The 12,931-nt window shown below is 37.3% G+C and overlaps 1 protein-coding gene across 5 annotated transcripts; it reads right to left on the reverse strand.

Moving 5' to 3' along the window:
• Positions 1-349: 349 nt before the first annotated feature.
• LOC133718289 (uncharacterized) lies at positions 350-5,665 on the reverse strand. 5 transcript variants are annotated; one of them, XR_009850217.1, is made up of 6 exons: positions 5,492-5,655; positions 5,022-5,073; positions 4,729-4,818; positions 2,731-2,872; positions 2,472-2,624; positions 350-555 (listed from the first exon to the last, which is right to left on the reverse strand). XR_009850217.1 is itself a non-coding variant. In XM_062145102.1 (5 exons), the coding sequence occupies exons 4-5, from the start codon at positions 2,592-2,594 to the stop codon at positions 496-498; spliced, it is 183 nt and encodes a 60-aa protein (XP_062001086.1). In that variant the 5' UTR covers positions 2,595-2,624; positions 2,731-2,872; positions 4,729-4,818; positions 5,492-5,657; the 3' UTR covers positions 350-495. The 5 variants fall into 5 exon arrangements, 1 of the variants encoding a protein (XP_062001086.1); XR_009850215.1 differs by lacking the exon at positions 5,022-5,073 and having other exon boundaries at positions 1,608-2,624; positions 5,492-5,665; XR_009850218.1 differs by lacking the exon at positions 5,022-5,073 and having other exon boundaries at positions 4,729-4,811; positions 5,492-5,653.
• Positions 5,666-12,931: the final 7,266 nt, after the last annotated feature.

The raw sequence follows: 12,931 nt of genomic DNA on the forward strand, positions 1-12,931 counted from the left end.
TTTGAAATTTAATGACAACCTGAATAATAAACGATACTTCCGAAACCCCACTGAAAAAATACTTGCGAGCATCAATTTACAGCGAGTCGCAACAACTTGAATGATTTTAGATTATAACTGTATTGACGGCAACACAATGGAAATTTCCAATCAGTTAGCAAGTTCTTGTGATCCTGGGAAGCAAAACTTTCTCCAACAAGATAGCGCATACAGCGTCAACCCAACAATTGGAAAGAAATCAACCATTAAATATTCTGTTCAAATGCCTAAAAAACGTAACTTCTCTGATTAAGAGCATGAACTGTAACTCTGTAAGGGTGTAATTTAACAGTATGTTAAAAAAGAAACATCATTAACAAGTGCACATCTCATGTCTCATTGGCAAAAGCAAAAGCTTCACTAGTCATTGTATCTTTCTATACTAAGATCTAAGAAAGTTAGAATACATCAAAAACCTCTACTTAAAAAAAACAAAAAAAAGACTAATCAATACTTCTATCTTGATTCCGAACTCTTAAATAAAGTAGCTTCACGTTCCTGACGAAGTCGTTCCCTCTGAAAGAAGAAAACCACAAGGATACAAGATGTAAGGATGCAAAAGAAAATCTACAAGAAAAACTAATAGATGCAATCCAATATTATCTAAAGTGGTTTTAGTCGGTTATATCAAATTATTGATCGCATCTGAGTATTAAAGGACTGATCACATTTGAGTCTTAAAGGACTGATTGCATCCCATCGATTAGCGGGATTAGCAATAACTGAATAACATAACCAATCCAATCCAACCCAATAATAAACAAGTATGTAGTTTGCAACTTCACATAAAGCATAGTGAAGGTCGCTACAGCATGACTTCAGAGTTAATCAATAAGTGTGGATGCCCAACAGGTAAACCCAATGATAAACAGAGGGTTTCGGTTTGAGAAAGTGCTACGTATATAGTGGGTATGCATAGGATATACTGGCAGTTAAAAATCAGCCAAAACAAACAACATCAGTTTAAAACTTTAAACTAAGTGCTCTTAACAGAAATTGCCAGAACATCTGTGTTTTAGTTGATTGAAATACATATGTTCTTAAAAAACTGTTGTTTCTTGTATTAATAATGCTTACAATGTAATACTTAAAAGAGTAGGCCTTAGTTTAACTGAAAACAGCAACGAATTTATCTCAGTTTTGCTGAGGACAGTTGCATTGCTCCAGGAGGAGAATCCTAGCTAGCCCACCACTTATAAATCATAATCTTACCTTTGCATTGATGAAAGAAATAGTGCAACTCTAATTATTTGCAGTAGGTTCCCTACAAGTCAACAAACTCAGAGAAAGTAAATGAATTGAATCCCTAGTTTGTATTTGTCAAAGTGGGCCTGTTTGTTCTATGTATCTATGATTGCTTATTAAATTCCCAAGGGACATTGAAACCTACATATACTGGAAGAGTACAACAAAATAGTGAGCTCCTCCATGAAACCATAACAAAGAATGTACAGCAAGGAGAAAGGAGGGTACGGAGATGAGTGCACCTAAGATTACCGCAACCAGATAAATACTGCTCCTTTAGGTTCAGATACAATGTCTTGACCTACAAGACTAAGGGTACTTACCAGCAAAAATCCCACAAAATGGAAGAAGGCAACTACATTCTGTGAGCAACATTGCTCGGCCAAGTGGACTTCACCAATTCAACCTTTTTGCATTTACAGTATTTTCTACAACCTTCCTTTCGGCTGGATATCATTAAATTTTGAAATATGCGATCCAAGTTGGTGAGACGAGAACTTTCTGACAGTCAAAGCAGTCCCTCTCATTACTTCTTTTTCACAACTTTGTTTTACTATTGATATGAAGGAACAAGCAGAACACCTAAGATGAATTAAATATTTAAAACTCGTTAAAGTTTTGTATGATTTTAAAGATGCATTAGAGCCTAAGAGACAACTAGCCTAATGTCAGTCCTATCTTTAAGCACCTCGTGTAGAAATTTCAAGAAGCTTAAGCATATTTTGTGGTGTGCACAATATTAAAATAGAACCCCATCTATAAATACAGGTATAGGTAAAAATATTGTGCAATCATTGAATTGAAAATCTTAGCATTTCCAAGTTTTCAAAAACATTGCACTAAAGACTAAAAATAAGGCTAATTATGAACTAATTAATGACATGAGAAATGTACAAGCAACAGATTTATATGTATCACCACCAGTGAGACCAACATTTAATGTTTCAATCAGTATCATAACTTCATACACATACAGTAAACCAGTATCACACATTTTGTCAAACTTTGTTTTGAGTTGTATCCTGTTTAAAATGGTCTAATACTTTTTACGATCAATCTGGTCACCATTCAAGCTAAAGAAATTTTTCCACTGCTATTATTACCAGCTTTCCAAGAAAATAAATAAACAAATAAATAAATAAATAAAAGGACAAGATTTCTAAACAAACCATAACAAGAAAGCATACCCGTCTTTCCCAAAAAGGAAGAAAGCAGGCGAAATCATAGACAGGAGTAATGGTTGAAACTAGGATAGCATTCAGTCCAGTAAACACCAAAAGTGCAGTCAGCGGTCGAGTTCTATGTGGCATGTTTCTCTATTGTCTGGGCTTTCTTCAGCTCTGCAAGCAAGAAAACGCAATTGAGAACATTTTCCCACAAAACATCACACACATATGCCAGTCAGGCAAATGAGTACGCTCAATGTACAAGGATGAATAAAAGTACCAGTACAGAAATCACAAAAGAGGAAAGCTAAACTATCCCCTCTGAAGAGGACGACGACTTTTGAACATCCTGTATTCCATGATCCTCTATTTCCCGAGGACAATTGCTAACCATCCTTATGAAATAAACAAAATTTACTTGTCTGAAAGTCAAAGAAAATCAAAATAAGACAAACCATAATCAAACAATAATAGAGGACGATTTTTTTTTATGACTGTTTGTGAACATTATTAAATAAAATGCTTTCAGAAAAACATGTCCTTAAAGCCCAACAAGGAAGAAACTTATTACAAACAATTGTGCTTAAATGCCTTAAAAGAAAAGAAAAAAGGTGGCCTACCATGATGGTAACACAATACGAATCAGTCCATAAAATCAGTTCTATTTTATGCTTCCAAGTGACAAAGCCGGTTGGCCATAGAAAATACAAAAGAAGGCCTAATATGGTATACTACAACCGGGGGCGGAGGCAGATGTGCAGTAGATTACGCAGCTGCACACCCTGGAACTTAGTTTATTTAATATGTAAATATGCAATCCCACCTTCAGAACTTTTTATTCTGGCCCATGCATTCTTCCTAATTAAAGTACTTATGTTCTATTAGTCTTGATAGTTTAAATCAATATCACTACTCCATTTCAGTGTATCAATCATACATCATTCAAAAATTTGGTTCTCTAAACTCAGTTTTCTGCCTTATCAATCATTGTGACTAGTTACATACTCTAAGCAATGGGTTCGCACCCCCAGGTATGGTTTCCTTGCTGTGCCACCGACTACAACAACGAATTGCACTTAATCCTCACAAACAAATAATCATTTCTTAAACAGCAAGAACATCCAGAACTCTAAAGTTCAAGGGATTGTTACTGTTCGTATACAGAATAATGAAAAGCAATCTATTATATGCTCCAATCAGGTCAATCCATTTCTCTATATTTTACGAGCTTACTATGAGTAGTAATAAGATTTCCCATATTATATGAGGATAACTTCCTAGCTATGTCCCACAAACCAACCACTACCCCCCACAGGTGTGATTCACTTAATATATACTTACAGTAAATATATTTTTAATAGCTGCAAGACAGTGCAAAAACCAAAAGCTGTTTTCGTTCATCTTGCTTACACCACAAAAAATCATTGTACAGTAATTATCTAGTACAGAATGGAGTTATTTAACTTGAGTGATTCTCATATAACCTAGCAAGTTCTCAGAATCTCGGGAAGAAAATCTCTCTCAAACAATACAGCATCAAGGCAAAAAGAGATAGAAACTTTACACCAACATCAACAGGAAAAAAAAGTCTATACTACAATACACATTAAAAGCATTGATCTAGTGAAATACTGAGCTTGGAGTTTGACGGGTACCAAGATGAAACATTCTCTGTAAAGCCAAGATTATCACTTCACTGTAATCATAAAGTAACTAGGCATCTATTTCAGAAGTTGCAACTTACAGTTTTCCCTATCGAAAAATTCCCAAATCATCTCTAAAATAGCAGTACAAACAGAGTGTAAAACAACATGGGATTGCATTTTCATGTGATAAGCTGGTTATTAGTGCATTGAACGAAAGGAAAAGAAAGAAAGGAACTCAATTCGTACTTCACATTAAAGAAATTTTGAATAAGATTACTTCACTTGACAGCAACTGACAGTCGACACTGGTTTCTCAGAGCCTAATTGATTACCAGTTACCAGACACCTGAGATAATTTTCACATATAGTAATCTTTTCTTTGTTAAGCACCCAATCTGCTTCATTTTTTTTCTCACAATTCAGTGAAAGGAGTGCAGGGTACCTCTTTTCTACAGACTCTACAAATACAATGAGTTATATACCCATATAATACATTCCCACACCATTAAGTCATAACAGTTTTAGAAAGCAAGCAAAACCATAATTAACCCTTAGTTGCTGAGTCATATCAATCAACTATCCCCAAAACATGAAGAACATCCATAATCAGAGTCTGGGATTAGAAATGACACCTTGGAACAAGTTGAAAACTTGCGTTGCGCTTTGGGGTGATTGAGATTCTGGGTCTTCTGGCCAATCCTCGATCCCTTAAACCCTAAACCCTAGACATTGAGAGAGATTGTGAGAAAGGAAAAGATCGATGAAAGAGAAAATGAATAAGGGAGAGCGGCTATGTTTTGTCCAGAAGGTTTACAGGTTCTTTTCTCTCTTTTTTTTTTATCTTTTTTTCAATTAAAGTTTACAGGTTTTCTTATTGAGACAAGGCGGGTAAGTGTGTGGGAAAGAATTGCATCTGCTAACGCACTTATCCTATCTTCAGCTAATGCTCGACTCTTAGACTCCGAATCCATCAGTACCTGAGTGTCAAGTTTCAAACTTGTTATACTTAAAGAGCTCAAGAATCTCTTCTATGCGAATTTCCGAGAAACACAATTGTCCAATTTCTGCTATATAGAAACTGAAGCACACAAAACTAAACAACAGTTTTTTAACCTTCATTTTGTCTCTAAATTAAACTAAACATCTCAAAAGAAAGACTTGGTGCAAATTCATGAAGACCTCAACAGCAAACTAATAACAATTTTGTCTCAACACAAAGAGTAGCAAATTCCTGAATACCCATTATTTATTTTCACAGATACAGAGACATCAAACATTCAACAATTGAAACAGTAGTAAAGATTACATCTTTTGCATATATATATATAAACAGTAAAAAGAGCTTCTTTCGTTGTTGTCAGATAGAGAACCTCACAAGAATAGGAAGATAAACACCTGATTAGGGAACCCAGGCAAATAGCGGTGTCAGTGAACCGTGAAAGGTCAGATCCGTAGAGATGCGCCGGAAAATGCCATGAAGTCTTCTTAATTGTTCTAGTATGAAAGCTCCTAACTTCTGATGTGAAAGGGGTTGGATTACCAAAATTCTTGCCCTATGGCAGTCGTTTTAGAAACTTTTCTTCTCTATCAAATTTAGACATGTAAATGGACCGGATTTTGATTCGTTGATTCGTTAATGATCCGAATCTATTAACCCGTTTATTTAACAAATTAAATACGGATTTAGGTCGATCCGATCTGTTAATGATCCAGCCCGTTTTCTTAATAATAAAATATTTTTTTTATTAATATATTATTATTTTTTAAAAAATATAAAATATAAAATATGAAGAATTTCTAATACAAATTTTTTGCAGCAATCTAAAAGACAGTCCATCACCCAAGATTCCAAGAAGCATTAGAATTTTGATAATGTAATTCTACTTTTTGTGATACTCTTTATGTTGTTTTAATATTTTATTAATATCTTATGAGGTATCTGTTTGGCTCCAATTTTGCTGCAGCTGGTCAACAGTCTCTTTTCTGCGCAGGCGTGCCAGCACCGTTCGGGTGCGGTCGTTGGGGGTGTCCATTGACCTGACTTATTTTGAGCGACTGTAGACGAAGAGAGCACCAACCTCGTCGCATAATTCTTTGTGCCTCGTGCTGGAGGACTTTGTCTTGTGTCACCAAGTCGATACTCAACGTTGTAGGTCAAGCAGAGCGAAATCACCGGGAAGTAGAGAGAACTTGCTAAAGCGTGACTTTAGCTTGGTTGGTTTGCGAGGGCGTTACCCTTGCTTGGCTGGTTCCGTAACCGTTGTGGTCGCGGTACTATAGTCGGCTCCCGAGGAGACTAGGACCGAAGCACGTTGACAGAGGGTTTGGTGGCACTGACAGTTGGCTCTTGAGAAGACTAGGACTGGAGTGTGATCACTGGTAAGAGAAAGAGAGGAGTTGCTCTCCGGTAAGAGAAAGAGAGGAGTTGCTCTAGAGAGGCTTGGATAATCTTAGAGATTGTTGTTGTGAATTCTGTGTGTTGAAGTGTTTCATTGTAACCTCTATTTATAGGCTACCATGCCAAAGTAGTTGGCCTTAAACAAATGATAGTGGAGCATTAATTGGAGATAAGAAATGATGAATTTTGGAGATAAGGAAGCATAATTGGAGATAATGAATGATGAATTTCGGAGATAAGGAGATAAGGAATGATGAATTTTGGAGATAAGGAAAAGCACTTTCGTCTCCTTTATTCCTTCAATTATATCTCCATCAAGAATTCAGATTTTGACCGTGACTTCTTCATAACAAATGTTCCACTATGAGTGTAGATCATCCTGTTAAAATTTCAGAGCTTTTGATATAGTGGTTGGGCCGGAAACGCTGCTAGACCTCTTACAGGTCCAGTTTTCCAGTTTTGCTTCTGCAAAAGATTGGACTGATTGTTTGAAGGCTTTCCACTCAAAACTAGTTCTGGCACTCTTCATAAGAAATGATCCTTGGGATGTTTAGATTTAATCTGGACAGTTTTAGCTCATTTTGATTTCATTTGATTAGTCTGCCGCCCCTCCTTCCTTGTTTAGCTCGGTTTCTCCTAGCCGAATTAGGAAAATGTGCTAAAGTTGACTTTTCATTTCCATGCTTCCATGCTTCCATAGTAGGCTTTATTTAGCCTCTAAATATATATATTTCGAACTTGTCGATAATATATAGCTTGAGCCACTGACATTGGCTCAATTTCTCCAAGACACGCATTGTCAGGCCAAAATGCTCATTTTGGGTCCAAACAGTATCATGATATAAATTTAATATTACTATTAATATTTTAAAATATTTAAAATTATAAATGGGTTGGATTAGCGGATAGGGTATCCGTTAATCCGGCGGATACAGATTTTGATCGAGCTATCAATGATCCGCCGGGTTAACAGAGCGGGTTTGGATCGAATTCTTTTTTAAGTAAACAGATTTGGATTTAGGTCGATCCAATCCAAATCCGGTCGATTTGCAGGTCTACTATCAATACTAAATTGTATACCAAATTCAACTCTTTGTTAACGTCTCAGTATATTTTAGAGCTATATCGAATTAGTTTACTTAGTGAATCGAAATGAGCCTATATCGAATTAGTTTACGTGATGTGCCGAAATATCATTATATTTGAGACAAACTCTATTTGCATTTTTTTTTAAGACATGAGAGTATTTTTTCTCAAAAAACAAAAAATGAAGGAGAGTATCTGCTAATTTTCTTTCTCTTCATGCAAAACATCATTTAATTACTTGAGTTAAATCTGTCAAAAAATTTTAGTTTTGGCTAACAAAACATCTTCTCTTAATAATAGTATAGATTACATCGTAAAAGTAATCCGTGCCGGAGTCATGGTAGAATGATTTCCTCCATCTTGATCATTAAGAATAAATTAGGATTGCCGGCAGAATTTAAACGGCTATGGTCATCAAGAATTGATTGAGATTTAACTTCAATAAGCATCGGCAGGATTCAAACTGCCCTGATCACTTAACTTCAATCAACGTCAGTGATTACACGCATTTTTATGCACGTAATTGCATTCTAAACACGTGAAATAAGTTAATTCTTAAGTACATTAACATGTAATTAGTCTATTTTTATTTATTTATAGGAAATAAGCAGAGTTGCGGAAATCGAGGAAAAATGGACACAGAAATGATGCAAAATGGTGAAAGTCGGAATTCTCGACAGAAGTACAAAATTATTTTGCCTTAATTAACCATTAGTTAATTAACCTATTGTTAATTGGTTAATTAAGCAGGCATGCACGTTTTGGTCTAATTAATTGGTCTGACCAATTATGAGTTGACAAGTGGCATGGACCTTGTTTGTCTTCATTCAAATTATGCAGCAGCTAATCACATGGAATGGAGCAACCATGGATCCTTTCATTTTTTCCTTCCCTTGTCTTAATTCCAAAACGCACCGGATCGTCCAAAACCCTTATCCTTTTCTCTTCTCTCACAAACAGTAGCCGCGAATTGACCCTTATATATTCAATCAATCATCTCTTCAGGGAACATTACCTACAGCGCCGCACGTACCAAAACAGGGGGCAGCCTTTGGCTGCTCTCACTCTCTTCTCCCATCCTATTCCTCTATTTTCCATTTTGTTTTAGTTTTATTTTAGGAATTTGAAGAATTACTCACCCAAAAGCTTCAAGGATTCATCAAAGGCTTCTCTTCTACAAGATTCAAGATTTGGGTAATTGTGGGAGTTGTAATTCAAAGGTAGTCATACTAGCTTCCTAGCTAATTGTGACTATCTTTGTTTTCTTCTACACTTCTATACTCTTTTCTCTTTGAATTTTGTAATTTTGATGTCTATGATTATGAGTTGTGAGTAATTTCCTTGTTGGGGGTTAGGATTGTGTGTCCTAACCCAAATTTGATGTAATGGATGCTTAATTTAATTTATATATGGAATTTGTTAATTATTGGATGCTTGTGTTTTGTGATAATTGATTAGAATGCATGCTTATGAATTGTCAACTCTTGGGTATGTGTTTTAATATGTCTAGATTAAAATTTAGGGGATGACATCCTTAGATTTTAGAGCTAGAACCCCGATTTAATATTCGTGGGAAGTACAAGCATGGTTCACTACATGATTAGCTTGATCGCAATTATGGTGAGGCTGGTTGCCTAATTCCTCGAACTCTAGGCCTCTTGATGTGAATTAGTGACCCTTGAACCGGCTCTAATTCATGTCAAGTGAGTTCCTACGGCCCTTGAACCGGAGTAGGAATACCATGAAAGGGAATTTCGGCCCTTGAGCCTTGAAAAGCCTTAGGTACGGCTTCTACCATCTTTAATAAATTGCACGTAAATCAAATTAGCATCTAGAACATTGAATTAGGGTTAGGAATCATCCCTAACTACCAATCCTATATTTATATCATTTCTTACTTTGCTTTCTTTATCTAATTTAGATGTTAGTTAAAGTTTTCATTTAAATTCTTGCAATTTAGTTATTAGAAATTTAAATTACAATTATCGGTGACAATTTCGACTCATTGTAAATAACCACCACTAGGCTCTTAAATTTGATTAGGCTTTGGTGAGAACTAAAGCCGAGCATTGCTAAGGCTTGGTACTTTAGAGTAGCATTTTTATTTATTTTCTTTTTCTTTTTCTTTGTGTGCTAAGTGTCTTTATTTCCGATTACTCAAGAGCTAGTTTCGAATCACCTCGATCACTTAACTTCAATTAGCATCGGCGGGACTCGAACAGCTAATGATCACTAAAACTAAATTAAGGTTTACCTCTAATCAGCGTCGACAGGGTTTTGAACCCGAATATAAAGTACCACACCTAAACACTCTTACCACTCAACAATATTCAATTGTTAACAAGTTTTTTTATTTTATTTTATTTATTATTCATTTGTTATTTTTTTTACAAAATTACATACGACTGTCACACACCAAATTTGAAAAAACAGAAAACTAATCTTGTGTTTAAGTAAATTCAGATTGTGTCTGGCCCAAACTCTAGGTTACTTGACTTAGTGGTAATAGGGTTAGAATTAGAGATAATCTCGGAGAATCTTGGAGATATCCAATCAATGTAATATTACATTTCCTTGTATAACTCTGATTTTATGCCTTGTAATTCTCTATATAAAGAGACCCCTATTATCAATTAATGTATAGCAAATTCTCTCTCAAATATCGATTCCCTTAAACACGTTATCAACACGAAGTTCTAACCCTGAAACCCTAAAATCGTAGCCATTAAACCCTAGCAACCGCTACCGCATATATTGAAACCCTCAATCCAAGGAGTCTAGAACCAGCAGCGCCACCCCCAGAACCGGCCGAAAAAGTACCCCCGACCCCCAGAAGAAGCAAAAGCTCTCCTGCCAGGTTCGCACCTTTCCAGTCCACCTCTTACCGTCATATTTCGTCACCGGCGGCACCTCTACTCCAGAATCCTGGAACCGGAAGAATATTTTCCGTAATCGGCCTTAAAGTTCCCGAGCCGGCCAACAAGACTGCTGCACCTTTAAACCACCGCCTATCTTCCCTAATTCCTCTGTTCCAGTCAGCATAGACCTAGACGAGCCTAGAGCAAAAAAGCGACGCAGCCCAGCCCAAAGAAGAAGAAAAGAAACTCTCGGCCCATAAAGAAAGAGAAAGAAAGAAAGAGGGCCCAAGGAAGACGCAGCCCACTGCAGAAGAAAAAGGTAGCAGCCCACCTGGCCCTCTTACCAGACCAGGCACACTGTCGCTGCTGGCCCACTTATGCCACCTGGCCCACCTCCGACGACTTTCCGGCCAAATTTTCCAGCGACCTATTTCGAGTAATTTTTACTAAAAGTTCCTGTTGTTGAGTTTTTATTCAATTTCTCTTCCTTTAATTTTTCGGGGACGTACAACCTCCCTTTCTTCATCATAGGGGAGACTTAATTAAGCTGAACTGTGGGGGTTCGTGCTCACTCCAAGCTTGGAACTTGTAGAGTCCTCCAAACTTAGAGTTTGTTGAGAAGAAACGATCAACCACAAAACATCATTGTTTCGATCTAATCCAAACCCTCTTAGAATCGAATTTCTTGGAAGCGACTACGCTCAGAAATACCTAATTTCTTGGAAGCGACTACGCTTAGAAATTTATTGTTTTCGTGGTAGCCTTTTTCGCTCCGAAACTAACCCTATTTTCTTGTGGTTTTTCAGGATGAGTAACCTGAATAAGTTGAGCTTTGCTCCACTAGAGACAACAGGCGCAGGATACCACAAATGGGTCCGTGATGTACGCCAGCATCTTAAGGCTGATAGGATTCTAGATACGATCCAAGAGCTAAGTCAGAACGTGCTTACCCCTCAACAAGCTACCGCTTTTGAAGCGAATAGAGCTACAAGAGAGGCGAATGAAGCTAAAGCCATAATTCTCATGACAAGGCACATGAATGACGCGCTCTAGAATGAGTACCTCAATGAGGAAGACCTTACAAAGCTATGGGTAGAACTCGATTAGCGTTTTGGTAGCGTTCGTGACTCTATGCTTCTTGATTTATATGTGAGATGGCATAGCCTCCACTTCTGTGATTTCAAGTCTGTACTTGACTACAATTCGGAAGCACTTCGTATCAAGTCTTTGATGGAATTCTGTAGGCAAAAAATCATTGATACGATGTTGATCGAGAAAACTCTCTCTACCTTCCCTATCTCTGCATTGATGATAGCCAAGAACTATCGGATTGATGTCAATGTCGGACACATCACAAGATTTCATGAGCTTATTGGAGTCATGAACGTAGCTAAAAAGCACGACAACATACTTATGAAGAACTATAACTCTAGACCCGTGGAAGCCAAGCCTATTCTGGAGTCTAATTCTGGACGTTCTGGTCCATATTCTCGCCCCAAAGAGGAAGGAAACCACCAAGATAGGCATACACGGAACCGTGCAGGTCAACGTATGAAGAGAGAGAGAAGCCAAGCCTCCGACTATGGTAGTGACGTCACCAAAGATAGAAGCCGTCCCCAACGCGCTCCTAAAGCGTCTCGATCAAGGGAACCTGACCATAAAGATGCTTGTCTTAGGTGTGGAACATCCAGACATTAGGCCAGGCCGTGTAAAGCATCCCAGAATGTTGCAAACGCATACAAGACGTATTGTGAAGCAAGAGAAGCACATTACATGGAACAAGAAGATCAAGATGGCAATCTCAATCTGAGGGTGGAAGACTTCAAAGGCCAAGATCCGAGACTGGCGATTTTGATTAAGTCTTATATATTTTACAAGAGATGTAGGCAATGCCATATTATTTTTGTAGTAAATGCTAATGGTTTAGTCGTTCTTCAAACTAGGCTCACCCAAAAGTAAGTGTGATGTCTAGGAAGGTTTTGAGATAAGTGGTACTTAAGCGAGCCTTGCTCCACCGACATCTCTCAACTTACCTGGTTACATTGGCTTTGGAGTTACCGAAAAAAGTTAGACAACTACCATTGTTTTGCATTAGCTAATTTTTGGATTAGATTCTCTCTAGTGAAAGAGACAATGATGTGACTCTGTTGGCTTATTAATAAAAGTTGAGTTCTTTTCATTATGACTCCTTTTTAATTACAAGCTTATCTTTTAGGAATGGATTCTGGGGAACTGCAATGTCTTGCGGATAGTGTGACTACGCACACCATTCTCCGCCATATGCAATTATTCTTGGAGATGTTGCCTACATATTCCTCTGTGACTATGATGGCTGGGCCTTCAGGATTAGTTCAAGGACATGGAATGGCCCAATTCCTCTTGCCAAATGGCACCTTGATTAATGTCGCAGAAGCTCTCTATGCTCCTAAGGAAAATTGAACCTTATTGAGCTTTAAAGATATCCGAACCAACGGATTCCATGCAGAAATGCAT

Source organism: Rosa rugosa, chromosome 6, assembly GCF_958449725.1.
Source record: "Rosa rugosa chromosome 6, drRosRugo1.1, whole genome shotgun sequence".
Classification (NCBI taxonomy): domain Eukaryota; kingdom Viridiplantae; phylum Streptophyta; class Magnoliopsida; order Rosales; family Rosaceae; genus Rosa; species Rosa rugosa.